The following is an 18,000-nucleotide window of genomic DNA, read 5'->3' as shown; positions in this document are numbered from 1 at the left end:
TTGATCTCGTTTGGTATGAACAATATGGCTTATTAAGATCCATTCTGTAGCTCTGCAGGGTTTTTTTGTTCAGTGATGCCCTTGGGTAAGTCATATATTTCCAGGAATCTTGGCTCATTCTGTTACAATATGCAGCCTTGCATGTCTACTCTTAGCATGCGACAGTAATTTCAACTCACGTTCTGTTCTCCTCTCTACACCCCCTTGGAGTTCTCCTAATACTTACTGTTAAGTGGCAGGAGAGTTTGGAAAGCAGTTGATAACTCTGTGGGCTGGGGCAGTTGTGGGATGTAAATCCTGGGCTTTTTGCTTGCTGACCAGCTGGACAGGATCTAGGCATTAGTACTTTGGTTCTTGTTTTTAATTTTGGGATGTTCATCACAACAAGCAGTTTATAACATCATTCTGAAATTGGTGTGACTGTCGCTACGGGATGGTTGGGTTTTTTTAATCAAGCAGAATCACTGCTAGAAAAAGTAAGCGATTACAGGTGTTAGTCCATTTCAAACCCATGACTGAAGTATTGCTTTGTCTCAGGATTCTGACAACCCCGACCTGCGGGATCGTGGCTACATCTACTGGCGCCTTCTTTCCACGGATCCAGTGACTGCCAAAGAAGTGGTGCTCTCGGAAAAGCCGCTTATTTCTGAAGAGACCGATCTGATTGAACCGACTCTGCTAGATGAGTTGATCTGCCACATCGGGTCTCTGGCTTCTGTGTACCACAAACCACCCAACGCTTTTGTGGAGGGGAGCCATGGGATCCACCGCAAACACTTGCCAATTCACCATGGGAGGTAAGCTGAGGCAACCCTGGTGATAATGGGCAGGATTGGCTGTCTCTTTCTAGCAAAGAGTCCAAAAGGTGCAAAGATCTTTTCTAACACTGTAGTGGGATTTTTTTAATTCACTATGTAGGGGCTTGCAGATCATTTCACTGTAGAATTTAATCCTGGGTGTGTAGTTTCTGAGTTCCTGGGTCAGAAGACGGAGGAAGTATCAACATTCTTGTGTGAGGACGAGCCATGATGTTTTTTGAGAAGACATGGGCTATAAGCCCTCATGACATGGGAGTCTGAACAAAAAAGCAGGAGATCTGGTGCAAGGGCATTATTCCAGGAGGAAGATGACTGGTAAAAACAAGCATCTTTCAGAAGGATGTGCTACTTTGATTTTGTAAGAGCTTTTGCTTCAGCAACAGCACAGTTTTACAAGTCTCAGTTGTGTAGAATAATACCAGTTTCCTGGAACAGGCAAGGACAGGGATCCTTTGCTGTTGGAATATGAAATGGGTGAAACTGCCTTTCTCCTTTGGTGCCTATGAAGGAAGGTGAGTGTAAAAGCCATCTAAGCCCCATCACTGAAAACTGTTTGGGGTTAAAAGAAGATGGCGGTATTGTCATAGGTCTGTCTAACCTTTGGGGCAGAGGAGGGTGAAATGCTTTGGCTTATTGTCTGGAGCTTTAGTGCTTTCCTGTGATCACAGTCCTGGCAGTGGGTCAGATTTGCCAGAGCAGACAGTGCAGGAGTCCTGGGCTGTGGCAGTTGCTGTCGAGCCTGCTCCCATGGTTCCTCATTCAGGTAAGCAGTGCTATTTGCACTAATGGTATTAATTACAAACATAAGTGTGCTTTATGGCAGGAGGCAGAATATCCAGGCTTATCCCTTAATAATATTCCCAAAGTGACATTTGGAGTGCTATTTTTCACTGTTGCACTGATAAATCAGTGTGCGATGCTGCTCCTTTTCTATTTTCTGACACCACTTCTCTGCTATTCTTAGCAACTAAAGCTATTTCTGTAATGACTAGCTTTAGGAAACAGAGTTGTTTTCTTCCTGCCTATGAAATTAAGTCGGGTTGCATTGACCCAGGACCAGCAAACACAAGTCCATCAGTCAAACAAGAAAAGCAGCAGCTGTATTCCTTACCTACCTCTCCTAGTCGAAGATATGCCTCCGTAGCAAAATGAGGTGGGATGGGGATAGTCACTCCAGAAACTAGAATTTTAGAGGGTTTTAGTCAGCTCAAGGAATTCGGTGTTTGCATGGAGTTGGCTTTTTCACTGCCATCTTTCATATACTGCATATGTGGCTTCACTCTCGTAGCTAATACTCAGTCTGCTGACCTCAAATCTTTTCTGACAACAGCAGCATTGTGCATTGCCCTGGTGGTGTTTGCTGCTAAATTACCCATTGCTTCCACATAAAACCTTCATGCCTCCATCAGCAGCAGCGAGCTGAGGAAGCCAGAGCTGGGGCAAGGTCCAAAGGGTGCTCAGCAGAGCATGCTGTGTACTGACACCATGCTCTAGCCTGTTTGGTGAACTAAAAAAACGGGGGTGTTACTTAATGGCACACCAGGCTTCTCTGATGTGAGCTCACCTCACAAAGAGGCCCCATTATTGTGGTTTTCTGCTTTAGTGTTAGGAAAAGGACAGTAAAACCTTACAAGCTGATGCCAAGGCATCCTTGTCCCATGTCACAGCATCGCAAATTGCCACTTTTAAGCCCTGAGAGTCACAGTGAGCAGCTCCGCACAAGTGTGGTTGTGGGGAGCCTGAATTTGTGCGCCCAGTATCATTTTACTGATTACTGAGAAATGGGTTTGCCCCTTTCTAGTGCTGAATGTGCATGAAAAGATACATGAAAATCTGTTAGTTTAAGGCAAGTTAAGGGTATCCGGTGAAAGATAATCTCCTGACCTAGCTATTTGGAGTTATCTTCATTACTTCTGCACTCCATTAATGACCATTCTGGTGGCTGACCCACCTACTAGAGAATGAGGTTTTCCTTCAGGTTGCACAGTGAGGTAGAGGTGGAAATGTGGCAGTGGGGAGATGTCCCCAATGAATGTGGTTTAAGAGAGTCAAGATGGTGTTGCCAGAAGTAGCTGGTTGAGTGATGCTTTTCTGGGTATGAACCTAGGAGTTAGTTATGGTTGGCAGAATACACTACATTGCATTTTGTTTCGTTTCATTTTCATTCAAAGCAGCATAGGACAGGTTCCTTTCAGATCTCAGCGGATGGCAGACCCATTGAACGGCTCACAGATGGTGAGATGTTCCACCTCAATGAGCCCAAGTGTCACAGAGTATGAATCCTAAAGGTGGGGGAGAAATCTCCTTATTGCTTGCCAGTATTTCCTCATGCGGCGGCTCTCACTGCCCCTGCTCAGCTATAATGCAGCTGGGGAACTTGGGGCGATGTTTCCAGGGCTCCTGGGAGAAGAGGAGACTCTGGCAGGTGTCCCCATTCCTGCACAGGTGGTGGAAGGAGATTTCTGATTGTGGCTGAAGCTGTGCATCCCTTGTGAGACCCAACATCTGGGAACTGCTGGAGGCTGAACTCATAGGAGGGCCACATCGCCAGCTCACGTGGGCAAACCCAGCTGCTAGTCACTGCCCAGGACTATGAAGGAGAAGAAAGCTTATGTCAAGTCTTTTTGCCCTTTATAGCTCACATATTCTTAATTTTTTTTTCTTTCAAAGAAAATGCAGTGTTGCTTACAAATATTTTTAAAGAGGCCCATTCTGTACAGGAAATAGAAGGCTTGATGTTTTGTTTTTTAACACAAACTGACTTAGCTTTGTCCTTTCCTAAATTCTTGTTGGGCTTTGGGGCAACTGCAGTTACGCAAGACCTTGAAGGATCACTTTATCTCCATCAGAAGAAGGATGAGTAAGTGTTGAAGAGGTGTAGTGTTAAAGGGATTATATGCTGGGAACGAACCAAGTGTGTTCACTACCGGCTCGTAATGTGCCTCTGCTCATACATGCTGTTCTTCCCTGTGCTCAGGTTGGGGGTGGGAGTGGATCACGGTAACCACTTGCTCTTCAAAAATGTTTTAGGTAGCTGTTCAGCACACTCAGAAGTCTCCCTGTTAAAGGCAGAAGCAGAAAGGACAACTAATGTTAGTGCTATTAGGGGTCTAAAGCTTTTAAATGCAAAGAAGCTTTGAACCCTTTCTGTCACTGCCTGGTAACTAATTCATTCTGCAGTCCTTATGCTACATCTTTTCCTCTTGGCACTGAAGTTGGGAGCAGCTTATACTGTTGCTAAAGCCTTCAGTAACTGAATAAGGATGAGGAGGAGGATCATGGCTGTCCAAAATCAGAAGCTGCAATCCTCACAAAAGAGCCCCGGTGTTAAACACCTTGTCAGGACGCTAATTCCCTTGGCATTTCTGTGCAATTACCTGTTGGCTGCAGCTGCAGTAACATGAGCTGGAAATGATTTTGTCAGTTTCTGCTGGCAGCAGAACACAAAATAGGTTTTTAGTTATCTAAAATATTAGCGTCTCTGGATTTGAAGAATAAATACATTGTAATGAAATCTCCAGGAGCTACAGTCAGTCTTGCTTCCCCCCCACACACACTTGAGTTGTAAAATGCAGTGGCAAGTGCATGTAAAAGGTAGCCGGGCTGCTTATGATGAGAAAACTTGGAAGCTGTATAATGAGCATTTCCAGGCTAGTAACTAGTATGTCTGCTAACTCAGAGAAAGGGGAATTATTGGTAGAAGGCAGGTATCAATTTTAGATTGAGGTCTTTAATTAGGAAAGCATTCTAGAGCTTAATGCTGGTCAGTAGAAGGTGTTTAATCCAGATCTGTGGGGGGCAGTTGAATTTACAATTGTTAGAGCAAGGGCTCAAGGGTTATATCAGTGTTAGGTCTCTGAGGAAATCTGGTTTTTTTCATGTTTACATGTCCTCTAGGCCCAATGGGCTGAAAATAATGTCCACAGATTTCTTCTGAACTAGGAAATAATGATTTTCAGTGCTGTAGTCCATGCAGTACTCATGGCTCACTGTTTTAGGGAGGGGTCTGTGGTTCTGAAACCACGGATACCGATACCAAACCTTGAAGATTCCCTTCTCTGAACTGAAAACCATGCGTAACCACCTCTTGCTGTGTTTCCCATGCTGGGAATCTGAAGCTGGAGACCAAAGGTGACTAATGTTTCTCTGTTTGACTAATGTTTCTCTCTTCTGCTTCTTGTTCCTCCCACCCATAGCACTGATGCAGGCGACAGCCCCGTGGGCACAACGGCCACCACAAACCTGGAGCAGCCACAGGTCATCCCATCACAGGGCGACCTTCTGGGTGACCTTCTCAACCTGGACCTGGGACCCCCAGTGAATGTTCCTCAAGTGTCCTCCATGCAGATGGGTGCTGTGGACCTCCTGGGAGGAGGGCTGGACAGCTTGGTAAGCAGCAGCATCTTTAGCTTCAGCTGATGTGAAATAATTGGAGCTGTGCTTATCTCTGCAAAGCTTTGATCATTTGTGCTGGTAACACTTGGATCACTGAGCTCCCAGTGCTGAGTCTGAAAATTATAAGTGAATATACCCAGTGCTATTGTACCAACTGTACCAACTTCCAGCAGGTTTTTCCTGCTATAAAATGGATGTTGCTGTGCGCTGTGGAGTCCCCATGGTCAGCGGATGTATTTGTTCCATGCTTTTTCTGTCTACAAAGACAACCAAAAAGTTGTTTTAAGAATGTGAAGTGTCCCACTGCTCTGTAATTGATTCGGGCTCTCTTTCAAGAAGATGTTTGTTCCACCCAGTTCCCAACCCTACTCAATTTCAGTGCGAAACTCAGGGCTGCAGGCCATAGCCCCGTGTCATCCCATTTGTATATTCTCCAGAGTGTGTCATGGTTTAATATCGGTGACATTTTAATTGCAGTTAGGTCAAGAGGGAAGCACTCGATGTCGTCCTCCCCATGCTGCAGCTGCTCATGAGGAGGTATTTTAGCATTAACAGGGTCAAGCTCCAGAATATGAGTAATTACACATTGCTTCAGCTCTGGGGAGTGACCTGGGCAGGAGCTGCAGTGAGAGAATCGCTCAGCAAGGAGACTGCGGCAGGGAGAGGAGCTCGGTGCTGTGGTCTTAACGCTGGTGGCAGCCAGGCACTGAAAAGTGATGAATGTCACCATCAGTCTGGGAGTTGTTCCCATGGGATGGAGGGCAGCACACGGATCCCTGACACCCTGTTGACTTGTCCACGGGGGTAAGAAGCAGTTTAGATATATTTGCACCACATAACCTGAGCAAGACTACACTAGTGAACATAGTTAAGTGTTTTTCAGCCCTACAGTGGATTTGTCTTGGTTTGGTTTAAGGTTTGGCTCGCAGTGAGCCTGGTTTAGGTGTACTTTCAGTTCTGAGTCGAGCTCTGAATAATAGAGGTAGGAGGCAGCTGGATGAACCCCAATGCAACACATCCTTATTTGTCAAAGATACATATTTTTTTAAACTGCCATAATCTTATTAAAGCATACACTAAACACATTTCCAGCGCTTCGTGAGCTAATGAGCTGGAAACAGTCTAACCCTTAGTGGCGTGGATGTTCATGGAGGTCAGATGTGCTTTAGCATCTCTGCCATCTGAAGAGCAGTTTGCTTGTTTAGCAGGGAGTCTACTTGCATGCTGGGGAGGCAGGGGATGAGGGAAATGGTTTAAGCTGGAGTTGCTGGGAGCTCAAACAGTGAGTCCTGAGCAGTGACCTTTGCAGCCTTTGCCCTGCATTGCGAGAGCTGACACTGAGAAACTGGGATTTTTAATTGTGTTAGCACATTGCAGAAAATGGTGCTATCTGTGGTGTCTCATAGTGGTTGGAGTTAAGTTCCTCTGTTTCTACTGTCTTTCAGGTCACTGACTGTAACCCTTTGTTTCTCATTAGTGTCAGAGATGAATGTACGTGGCAGGAGGACTAAAACTTGGTTTTAGTAAAAGAGTTGCCTTGCAGTTGGTGTTAATGGGCTTCATTTAGTGGCCCGCTTTGGCTGTAGAGCTGTTAGTTGACATGGTACTAGGCTTTTACTTAATATTTTTTTCAAGCCCTAAGTAAATTTGTGGGGCTGTGGAGTGTGATCTAACAAAGTGATCATGTCTGTGCCTGGGGCTGCGTGGGCCAGCACTGTCTCAGCTGAGTTACTAGATGGGGAGAACATTAAAAAAATCTGAATGATGGTTGGTTTATGGTTTCTTGTTTGGGGTTTTTTTGATTGTTGTTTGTGATAGGACTTTTTGGTTGTTTTTTTTTCCCTCCCCCCATAATGCACTCTCTTGGAGTGTTGTTGCATCAAGTGTCCTGTCTTCTCCTGATCCCTCACAAGTGAATCTTTTCCTGATAAATCTCTATTTCTCTGTTTTTTCCTTCCCTAATAAGCCTAATTAGTGTATGGGTGGATGTGATCTGTGTGTTTGTGGGCATGTGTTTCACAAGCTGATTTAACTCTAACCTGGTATTAGCTAAATTGCTAGACAGTGTCTCTTGGCTGCAGGGCTAGCCAAGGGGATTGGCATTTGGGTCTTAGGCTAATGTTAAGCCGTATTTGTGCAGTGCCAAAACCAGTCCCAGACTGCAGGTACACACCTGCGTGCTTCCTGTATGTGTGTGAGGGGGTGAGACGTGTCCCAAGATGCCCCCATGAAGAAGGGCTGAGCTCTTCCCCTCGCCCCAGGAGCCAAAACCAGCCAGGAGCTGGGGCTGGTGGACACTTGGGCTGCTCGTGCAGTCAATTAGTGAGGTTGAGACTGAAATAAAATCTGCCTCTGACCTTATCAGTGTCCTGCCTGTTGATGTATTGATAGATGTCCTGGCTGTCAATGTAGCAGTCCCTTCCTCTTTCTCCTCCAGATATCTTACCCACACACTTTGTTTTATATGTTTGCCTGATTTATTCTGCTTCGAAGTTTCCTTTCCCTGAAGCTTTGTTTTAATGCATTTTCTTCCCCTGCTTTGTTGGGAAGACAGAATGAGGCTCCCAGGCCCCTGCATGAAGCACAGAGCAGTGTGAGCCATCTCGCTATCTCCTCCTCAAACCAGAGTTGACTTCACTTTGGGCCCTTGTGCTGCCAGGCAGTAACCCTGTTTGGCCGTGGATGCCAAGGCAGGTGTCTTCCTCTGGATGTGCTGCTTTGGTCTTTGTTCTCCCATCCCTCCTGTTGCCTTAAGAGCCTAAATAAGAGTATGGGAACCAAGCATGGCTGAGGACTGATGGAAGGATGTATTGAGTCTTTGTTTTCCCACCAGGGCTTTGTCTAGTGTAATTTTTTTAAGGCTCCCAGTGATGGAGTTTGTACCACCTCTGCTGTTGATGCCAGTTTTCTGCTCATCACTAGCAGATCCCTCTCGGATCTGAAGTGAGATGAGAGGAGTCAGGGGAACATGAGACATTAGAATGCTGCATATTCTCTGCATTGAACCTCTGGCATCATCTCTCAGCCTGCACAGGGATGTAAGATGCTCCACTGCCAGAGCAGAGCAACCCAAACCCCACTCCCATTTCCCAAGCAACTGTTTGATATGTAAAAAAGCCTAAATAAGCCTCTCTGTTACAGTTACAGAAAATGGCTTGGGATGCGCTAGAGTTGATGCGTGAAATGATGTTCTGTTGCTGTGATGGTGAGATTGCGTCAGTACCGTGAGTGTCACAAAGGCAGCAGAAGGTCTGGAAGAGGCTGCTGGCAGGGTCTCAGTCAGTTTGTCACATTCACTCAGTGTCATATGTCGATGCCGTCGGATACTTATTGCAGCTTTTGTGTATTTGATGATGCCTCCTTTTCTTTGGAGGGGATGTCTGTCCTCAGAAGGATGCTCTTGTGGTGAAAGTCCCAACAGGACAGAAGCATTAACTTCCACAGTCAATGTCATTCTACATTTCCACTTCTTAAACTGTGGGTTTTTTTTCTTCCAGGCATTTAAATAGAGACTGCGTGGTGTAAAACCGGATAAACACCAAATTAATATTGTTCACTTGAATTTTCCTCAGCATTGCTAGATATTTTTTCCTAGGATCAGCGAGACTCCAGCTGTTCAACAGGTTAATTTCTTTAGCGAATAACTCCTATTTTGTCTCCATGGAGAGTCCTGTAATTGGTATTAAATGTAACTTGCGTATTGTGTGTGCACAGATGCTGAGCATGTGTTAACAGTTTAAAAGGGAGGAGAAAAAGGACTTTTGGTACAAAAACAAGATATACTTCGCTTATAACCACAGCAGACTTGCTGTATGACTTATGGAATGCTGTTCTCTCATGAACAGAGCCAGCACTGAGTCTGCTCCGGGTTGTGCCTGTTTACCATCCTGGGCTGATCTTGTTCTTCTCTGCTTTGCTCTCTTTTCTGTAAAATGGTGACCAAGCCCACTGTTACAAAGCTGTCAGAGATGTCCAGCACCAAAATGTGAAGTGATGATAGCAGTCGCTAACATGGAAGAAGCAAAACTTGCTTGGCCAGCAGATCGCCAGATGCAGAACTGTGCATGCTGAGAGCTGGCGTTTGATGCTTCATCCCCTTAAAGCCAGCTCTAAGTGGCTAAACTTCACGCGGGTTATAGGCAGCCCTCCAACTCCTGGTTTACTGTTGATGCGGCGCTTTGTAGGACGTCTGTCTGTGCTGTAATGAGCCACGGTCATTTTGCCTTTAAACCTTCTTGTGTCTTCATTCACTCTGATGAAAATCCATCGGGCACGAGAGCTGCGTGTTGCCTGGCACATCGTGTGGCTCGCTGTGAGCCTGAGCGTTTGGGAGCCGGGCACTGTGGCCGAGAGCCAAGGAGGCTGGCTCTAAACCCAGGGACAGGGCAGTAAATCTGTAGGAATGGACAGGCTTGGATTGTCTGTTATGTAAGGATTTTATTTAATACTCGAGCCCACTCATCTACAAGAATATTATTGATTCAAGGCTGGCAGCTGGTCAGACTGATTTACGTCCTGGATTGTAAAGCTGTTTGATAAACACGTTTTTCTGTAATACCTGGACTGGTTTGGGCTGTTCCAGGTGGAGCTGTGCCCCTGTGTGTGATGAGGTGGGATCATGGGGTCTGACCCCATGGTTTGGGGCTGTGTCCCACCACTGCGCTTGCTCTGAAGCGTAATGCGGGGCTGGGAGCTGAGCACAGGCTCAACCTCTCCCGTGGGGTGTCGTGGGCTCTGCAACCTGGGAGGAAACGCCTGCTCCAGCAGTCCTGGGTGCCTGCCTGATAAAGGCAACTTCATTTACCTTTTCCTAGAAATACGGAGTGGCTACGCGAAGTCAGCCGCGACATCCATTTACACAGTGAATGCAATGCTTCCCCAGGGTGCTCCTCCAGCCTCTGACATGGGGCTGAGCGTCTCCTTTCATCTTGGCTGTCCTAGTTTGATGAGCTTACAAAGGACATCTGTTAGGACTTCTGACAAAGGGCACGTGTCCAATGCTGATATGGAAAAGGAGCTCTTCTGGTGGGTCGCTCATTCATGTCTGATTAAAGGCTGTTGTTGCTGTAGGAGTAATGGGACTGCTAAAGCTTTGTAGAGCTGCTTTTTTACGCTTTAGAAGATGAAAATGGTTTGTACTTGGTTTCGTTTGCTGATGGAAATCATTCAGCAAGGCAAATCATTAGTAGTAAGTGCTACTGAAACTGGTGGCTGTGGTATTGGCAGCGTGACCTGTCCTCCACCACCTTTGACACAGCTGTCCTTGGTTTGGACCAGAGCCCTTCTACTCGGCAAGCCTGGCTTGACAGCACGAAAACTGAGAAATAAAACAGGCAGCAAATGAGGTGCTGAAACTGCCTGTGTGAGCCACAGCGGATTCTGCACCGCGATACCTGCAGGAGGTGCAGACTGTGCATGATCTGTCCTGCAGCTGAGATGTCTCTGGCAGGATTAGCCCAGACCAAGAGGGCTGTTAGCACCTGCAATCTCAGCAGTTCAGTCAGCCCCATTGCCTGATTCTTGCCCAGTAAATGCCTTGTGTGCCATGCTGCTGTGTTACCGAGTGCCTGCTCTCATCTAGCACCTTGAGATGTGATGCTTAACTCTTGCTTTGGGATGTCTCACCTTAACCCATGGATTATGGCTCCATGAAGTACATAGCTGTTCTGAAAGCCATGGTTACGCTATGGACGCAAGGCAAAGGGTTGCTGAGTAGTGGCTGTTGCAGCTCCTGTCCCTGGCTCCACCCTCCTTGTTAATTTTTGGAGCTCCAAAATGCCTCACGTCATGTTGCAGAAGTGATTGTAACCCCTCTGGATCACATGAATGCTTCAGCAGAGTCACTTCATTACAAGCTGCTGTTAAGATGCAAATAAACCCTCCTAATGCAGTAACTCCAGCACTGCTGCACTTCATAAGTCAGCATAACTGCTTACACGGAGCTGAAATTATAGGGCAAATACTCTTCAACTGCAGAGCAGCGGCAACGCTGTCCGAGCCAACTAATACAAAGATACCGATGCAGTTTGGGAAGAGCTGCTAGTGCTGGTTTTGTTGATACAGGGTCAAGCTCAGCCTGTTCTTTAAACCTGTGTGGCTGCTTGAGTGCTGTTGTTCCAGGGTGGGTTTGGAGGGAATAAAGAGAATTCCTGTTTGGAGAACTTTGTGTTTGGCTAAAGGCTCTCTGTTCATCCCCTGCTCATCTCCTGAAGCTGGCAGCTCTTCATCATGGACAGAGGCTTTGTGCTCCTCAGCAAGAGGCAAGCCTGCCAGCCTTGGGCTAAGAGTCAGGACTTAGCAGTGCCACAAGTTCTCCTTGGCCATGGAGTGGTCGCCCTCCTCCACCTCCTGGACAGGGCTGGCAGCTGTATTAATGTGGTTCTCTCCTCCATGGGGCTGTTGCTGGCTCTCATATCAGGCAGGTTCAGGTTGTCCTGACATCAGTGGCTGCCCACCCGTGAGATGAGTGAAAAGGGTTAACTGGAGCTGCCAGCCCTGGGGAATTGGTTCAGCAGCACTTCACGCCTGACTAATCTCTGCTGCCTTCCTTCTGCACTCTGCCTGTCACTCCAGATGGGAGAGGACACTCCGTGGGTAATTGGTTCCTGTTCCCTCTGTCTTCCTCCTTCCCTCTTACTCACACGTGTCGCTGTTACCATCTCTTCCATCATTTTGAGTTTGGAATAAAGTTAGGTCTTGGGCATTTTGCAAGAGGATTGGGTAAACCAGACCTGTAGTTTCTGAATGGGGAAAGCGTTTGTGCACTAGAAGGGTGACAGGCAAGAAAAACAGAGAAAAGGATTTCTGTGCTGCTGCAATGCACGTTGCTCCCTGATCTGGTGTGGAACTGATTAGTTCTTTATTAACTTTCCCCCATTTTATTTCTGTTGGAGTAGATTGGTTGTCACTTCTCTCTTCACTATATAGGTAGAACCAGCTCTGCCTACAGGGACCTGGGGAAGCTGCCAGCTCCTTGGGGTTTGCTCTGTGCTTTGTAGCACGTGTCTGCAGCACTCGGCCCCGCGCATGGGAACCCCGAGAGTGGCAGGCTGCTGTGTGCAGGGCCCTTCTGGGAGTAAAGTCGAGCTATGGGAAGAGCAGGTCAGACTTTCCCAGCAAAGCAGAGGTGTTGGGTACAACCTAGAAATGTAAGGAGGCTCATGGTAAATTCTCTGAGCCAGTGAGTGTTGTTTTTTTCTCTGCCTTGTAGGGGGTGAGAGCTGGAATCTTGACTCAAGACAAGCAATAAATCTAAATTCTATTTTTCCCCCAAGGCCTGACAGCTAGGGAAAATGGAAGACTTGGGGACAGCTTGAGAAACCCAAATATGTCATTCCTTTCCTCCTTCACAGTGAGTGCATGCGGATACCAGTGTACGGGTTTCTTTGGGGTTGGATTCCTAGCCTGCAGCTTCTGATGATGAGTGCAGTAGGAAATGGTAGAATAGTTAACATCTGGCTTGATTATGCAGAATTATTCAGTCATTTCCATAATGCCCTTTGTAAAATGCTTGCTGCTTGATAAACCAGTCTTTCTTCTGCTTCAGACAACAGTACCAGAAGTCCTCCGTGCATACAATAATATCTGGAAAAGAACTGGATTCTTTGCCTTTTTGTCTTTTCCTCTGGACTCCACTGTCTGTCAGTATAAAGCGTGAAGTTCATCTGTGTGCAAGACTATGAATAGGAATGAGGTGTAATAGATGCATTTATTACTCCTCAGTGAGCCAGTAACAAGATGTAAATGATCTGATATATTAATCTAAAACATGGCTTGGCTTAAAGAGCAGTCTATAGAACAAAACTCTGCCAGGCTGTTTCAATGGGGGAGACCTGACAGTGTAATAAGCCCTATTTTCTAAGCTCAATGTTAATTGGATTTGCATCCTCTGGCCGGCTTCCTTCGATCTTGTGACTGATCCTTCTTTTGACGTTGGAATCATTCACTTTTGTCTGTTATTTCATAAGTAAGCCAAGAAAAACTGGACTTCGTGGTGCACTGCTGTGGTCAGCCAGAGGATGGGTTGCTGTATGAAGAGGTGGCTGTTGCAGAAGATGAGACTTGTCCTGTACATTTCTGCCATGACCTCAAGTAGGAATAAAACTGAGTCTCATACAGGAAAAAAGCTCTTAAGGCTTCTTGACAAAAGGCAAATTGTGTGTGATTTGTACTTCTCTAACACCTACTTATGGTAGCTAATATTGCATCAGGTGGCTCCTGTGGGGACTGGGGGAAGGAGAAATGCCAGGGGATAGAAGGGGGATCCAGAACAGCACAGGGATTTGTCAAGTTTTATAGGTTTTCTTGGTAGCTATTCATCATCTAGTAAGTCACTGCCTTGCAACTTTGCTGCTGTTCTCAAGGCATTTAATCCTTTTTTAATCTGTGCTGTGAGGAAGTATGAAGCTTTATTGGTATCTCTTGACCAGCGTAAAATAGATTTGTCATGAGACCTCCCAGGGAACAGGCTGGTGGGGACCAGAACAAAGTTGAGTTTGCAAGTCTTTTGTGCAGAGGGAGAAGGTTGGAGTGTTTTGGCTCTAAGCACAGGCACTCCTGGAAGCCTTCAGCTATATGGTGCTTTTTTTTCAGAATCTTAACACATCAGCACGTATCTGGACAACATACCTAGAGCCTTTGTTGACCCAGTTTGTCAAATGTTCTTTTAAAGCAAACAAACTCCCCAAACCCTCGTCAAATGGAAGAGCAAAGCCATCTACAAGGCTGTGGTGTTCTGGTCTGTCAGTCCAGCCTTTTCCCCATGGGGCTGACTCCTATTAATACCTCACCCCTACACTTGCTTCATCCTCCGTGCATGTTGTCAGGGCATGATCCTTGTCTGAATGTGACCAAAAAACCCCTGCACCATGCAAAAAACCTGCCACGGTCTTCTGAACGAGAACCGAGGACATGAGGGCCTGGAGATGTCTCTGTAGTGAATAACTGCTGCAGATCAGTGCTTGTTTCCTCCTGGCTATCAGTCATCCGTCAAGTGCTGTATAAATATTCACAGGAGTGATGCTGTACTCGCAAACAGCACTCGTAGCCAGCTTTGGAGCCTGTCCTGATCACCGGATTCTCTCAAGCGTGTAGAATGGTGTGGATGTTTAAAAAAGGTGCTTTATCACCGCGAAAGTGGTTTGGATGCTTTGTAAAGGGAGTTCATGGTAGGACAGCTTCGGGTGGGCTGCAGGAGGGTTTGGCAAAAGAGCTTCAGGGAGCGTTTAGTGTTTGCAGAGGGTTGTGCTGTGGCTGTTTCAGTCACTGTGTAGCTTGGCAGAGATTGTTACTGAAATATCCTAGTGCACTGTAAGGTCTCTTTACTATTGAGTGGCCCATTAGATCATGAAGCTGTTTTTTTCCTGTCTAAGGGAGGGGAGAATCTTCAAAGGGAAGACAAAGCCCCCCTGTCTGAGCTGTTGGAACAGCTGGCACGCATCCCCTTCTCTTTCTTCCTTGTTACTGAAAAGAACCGCGTGTCAGAGGAACGTAGCCAAGGCGCGTTGTGTTTTCCTGTAGTTCGTAGCTGTTCCCTAGAAAACTAAAGCTTTCGGGAAGTGAGCTTCCTGGCAGGTTTATTTTTATTCCATTTCACAGTTACCCCACTGGGTTTTGTGGAGCTGCTCAGGACTGTCGGCAGCCGGCGTGGTGGGTTGAAAGGAAAGCGCTGATGCATGAAACATGAAGAATTGTGCAGAGTTTGTGGTACAGATGACAGATTCAAGAGGGCATGAGCTTTTGTTCTTATTAACCTGCAAAACGCTCCTGTCTGCAGTAGCTGTGTGGGGTAGTTCTCTGAATTGCTCCGCTCACGCAACAGCAAAAAAAAGCCCCTCTATTCCCTGTGCTTTCCCATCATTGCGTTTCTGTCTGTCCTGTATGGCAGTGCGGTCAGCTGAGCTCCGCTCTGGCCTCCTGACACTTGGCTTAAATGAACTCGGTCTTTCTCTCCTTTCTCTCCTTCTCTCTTTCAGCTTGGCAGTGACCTTGGCGGGGGCATTGGAGGAAGCCCGGCAGTAAGTGCCATTCCATTTTTTTCCCCAATTTAAAAAGCTGCTCAAAGCTCAGGGTTTTTAAGTGCAATTTCACCCATTATGTGCTGGAAGATGCTTAAATCACTGAAGATGTTTGAAAGTGGAAAACTGCAACTGAAACACACAGCTCCCCACCTATGTTGCTTTGAGTCCAGCTGTTGCCTGGGCTTTCCGAAGAGCACCCCGGGCCAGAGCTGTTGGCTCTATCCGCTTAGCTCTTCTTTCTCAGAGCTTTCAGTTTGAGCACCAGCATTTACTTTGGCAGTACCCCAGTCCTTCTGCAACTGCTTTGGCAGCTCTCTACTCACAAAGCCTGTTCTGTTGTAACCCTAACCCAGTGTCACCATGGGCTTGTCTGAACTCAGTGCTTTTCTCCTCCCAAATGCCACATAAGATTTTTTTCCTGGACATCAGAATCAGGTGTTCTGAGCTTTCCTGCCATGCGTGGTCAGTGCTGAACTCCGCCTGCCACCGGCCTCCTTCTCTGTGCCTGTGCTTTGTGAGTGTCTCGGTGCCCGGAGTGCTCACCAGGACATGCAAGACTTTCAGGCTGCTTCCAAAGCACCCTTGACTTCCAGTGCATACCAGCTTCTTCCAGGAAAACATGGGGAAAGGATGCAAGATTACTTGGACGCTTGGTGGGTAGGAGGAGAGAATGTGCCTCCAACCCACAGCCCAAAGCAATCTCCTGGAGAAAGCCCCAGCCCCTCTGCCCAGGACTGCATCACCAGTAATTCAGTGAGGAAAGCGTACTCAATTCTGGAGGGAGGGCTTTTCAGAGACCCTTGTTATGGCTGTGGTCATTGTCTCTCCTCCTTTCCCTGTGAATCTGGCATTTCTTTCTAACTTCAGCACGAGGGCAGAGGAGAGCCAGTGGTACAGGATACCTGTAGCCCACAGACAGCACACGCTGGGACGTGGGAGATACTTATTCTGTAGAGATCATACCTGCAAAGCCAGGTGTCTACCTCTGGGTCAGCATAAACCCCCTGAGCAGTTCTGTATAACCACCAGTCCTCCCTGTCCAAAGGATTGGTTGAAACTCCACATCTCAGGTGAGTTCCTGAACACAGAAGAACAGTGAGACTTCACACCCAGGAGTGTCACCAGTGTTTCCTATTTGCCTGCCTTGGCCATTCTGCCTGTCTCTGGGCAACTGACTGTGGCAAATCCTGTTCTCAAGCACATAGTTTCTGCTCGCAGTACGGAAGGCAAGTTGGGAACCATCCTACCTGGAGCTGGGCACCTAACGGTTAATACTCTGAGTTTGATGCCCTCATTTTAAGTCCTGAGAGGAAAAATTGCCCTTCTTGCAAAAGGTTGTCCTCTGGCAAACAGAGACAACTAGTTCTGCTTCGTGTAATGAGCCTTTTCAGCCACAGTGCTGAGAATGCAGAGTTCTAGCTTTGGGTGGGAGTACACAATACAGTCATGACTCCTTCACTATCTCTGGATATGCAAAACCTTGCAGATTCCTGAAAACTCTTGTAGTTGGGGGAAGATTTGAAGCATTTTTTCTTTTCCCCGGTTTTATGTAGGATAGATTCACAAAGCATGTTGTCTGTATGAGAAGAAGAGATGGAGAAGAAAGGTTCCTTTACAGTAAAACTAGATAACTGGAGCTGTAAAAAATGATGTGAAAGCTATTGCATGGTTGAGGTGACAGCCGAGTGTAGGGATTAGTTGCCAAGAGCTTTGGAATTCAAATGCATTATTTAGCACTATTGGTAATTCACCAGGGAAGCTGCAAACGGCTTTAAAATATTTAGGATATTGCCCGAGTTCATGCTTTATTTAATAAGTAGTGTTCTTCATATGTGATGTTAATCGTCGCCTGTTCTTTCTAACCCCTCCAGGTGGGCCAGACCTACATTCCCTCCTCTGTCCCAGCCACCTTCGCCCCTTCGCCCACTCCAGCAGTGGTGAGCAGTGGACTCAATGATCTCTTCGAGCTCTCGTCTGGTATAGGCATGGCTCCTGGAGGATATGTGGCTCCAAAGTCTGTACGTAAAGAAAAAGAACACCCTTAGTATGTTGCCTTACCTTGAGCTACAAGAAATCTGAAATTGCTCGCTTGTCCCCCTTATTGTTGGTCTCTGGTTCTACTGGGGCACTATACTTCAGCTCAGTCCTATCAGTGATGCCCTGGGCTTTTCCAGGCAGAGTAACTGCATTGGAGACCATGTTAGTTGTTAGTTCAGGCTTCTGTTTTATTAACACTTCCCTAGTTTTTCCTGTAACAATATTATTCTAAAGAACAGCTTACATAAGGTATGAGAATTTCAGTTTTGTCAGAGCAGCTTTCCTGGAGACCTACTTCTTAGCAAGTTTCCCCAGGAAACTGAGGGCAGGATACCATTTGCTACAACTTTAATAGAAGATTCGTTTACTTGGAGGAATCAGACATGTCAGTGAAGATAAAATCACGTGATGGCGATGAGCGTGCCGCAGTGTAATGCGGCTAAATGCTCCGTTAGTGACAGGGATCGCAGATGCTCTGGCTGAAGCACTCTTAGTCTGAAGGTTCGTGAGATGCAGAGCATGGTTCTGGTAACAGGCTATGGAGTAGCCACAGGGAGCTCAGGGTTAGCCTTTCATGCCTGAAAGGGAATAAACAAAAATCAGCACCATTATTCAATAATCGATGGATGAATAAACTAAAGTCATCCTATGAAATCCAGGATCTCAAGGTACTGCAGAGCTTACTCAAAGCTTTTGGTCCTTAGCTGCGTGCCAGTATTACACCATATATA

At 46.6% G+C, this 18,000-nt stretch overlaps 1 protein-coding gene across 6 annotated transcripts in view; it reads left to right on the top strand.

Annotated features, from left to right (window-relative positions):
* The window catches only part of AP2B1 (adaptor related protein complex 2 subunit beta 1), a 74,603-nt gene that overhangs the window by 32,682 nt on the left and 23,921 nt on the right, over window positions 1–18,000 (top strand). For 5 of the 6 annotated variants that reach the window (XM_065852910.2, XM_065852909.2, XM_071817056.1 and 2 more), the window contains exons 13-16: window positions 538–797; window positions 5,015–5,207; window positions 15,188–15,229; window positions 17,104–17,250. In XM_065852910.2, the coding sequence (XP_065708982.1) occupies window positions 538–797; window positions 5,015–5,207; window positions 15,188–15,229; window positions 17,104–17,250 (642 nt within the window). The remainder of the gene's footprint in view (window positions 1–537; window positions 798–5,014; window positions 5,208–15,187; window positions 15,230–17,103; window positions 17,251–18,000) is intronic. The other variant, XM_071817057.1, reaches the window with a different exon arrangement.

Source organism: Patagioenas fasciata, chromosome 19, assembly GCF_037038585.1.
Source record: "Patagioenas fasciata isolate bPatFas1 chromosome 19, bPatFas1.hap1, whole genome shotgun sequence".
Taxonomy (NCBI): domain Eukaryota; kingdom Metazoa; phylum Chordata; class Aves; order Columbiformes; family Columbidae; genus Patagioenas; species Patagioenas fasciata.
The sequence above is the reverse complement of the archived record's forward strand: the minus strand, read 5'-3'. Positions and strand labels throughout refer to the sequence as shown.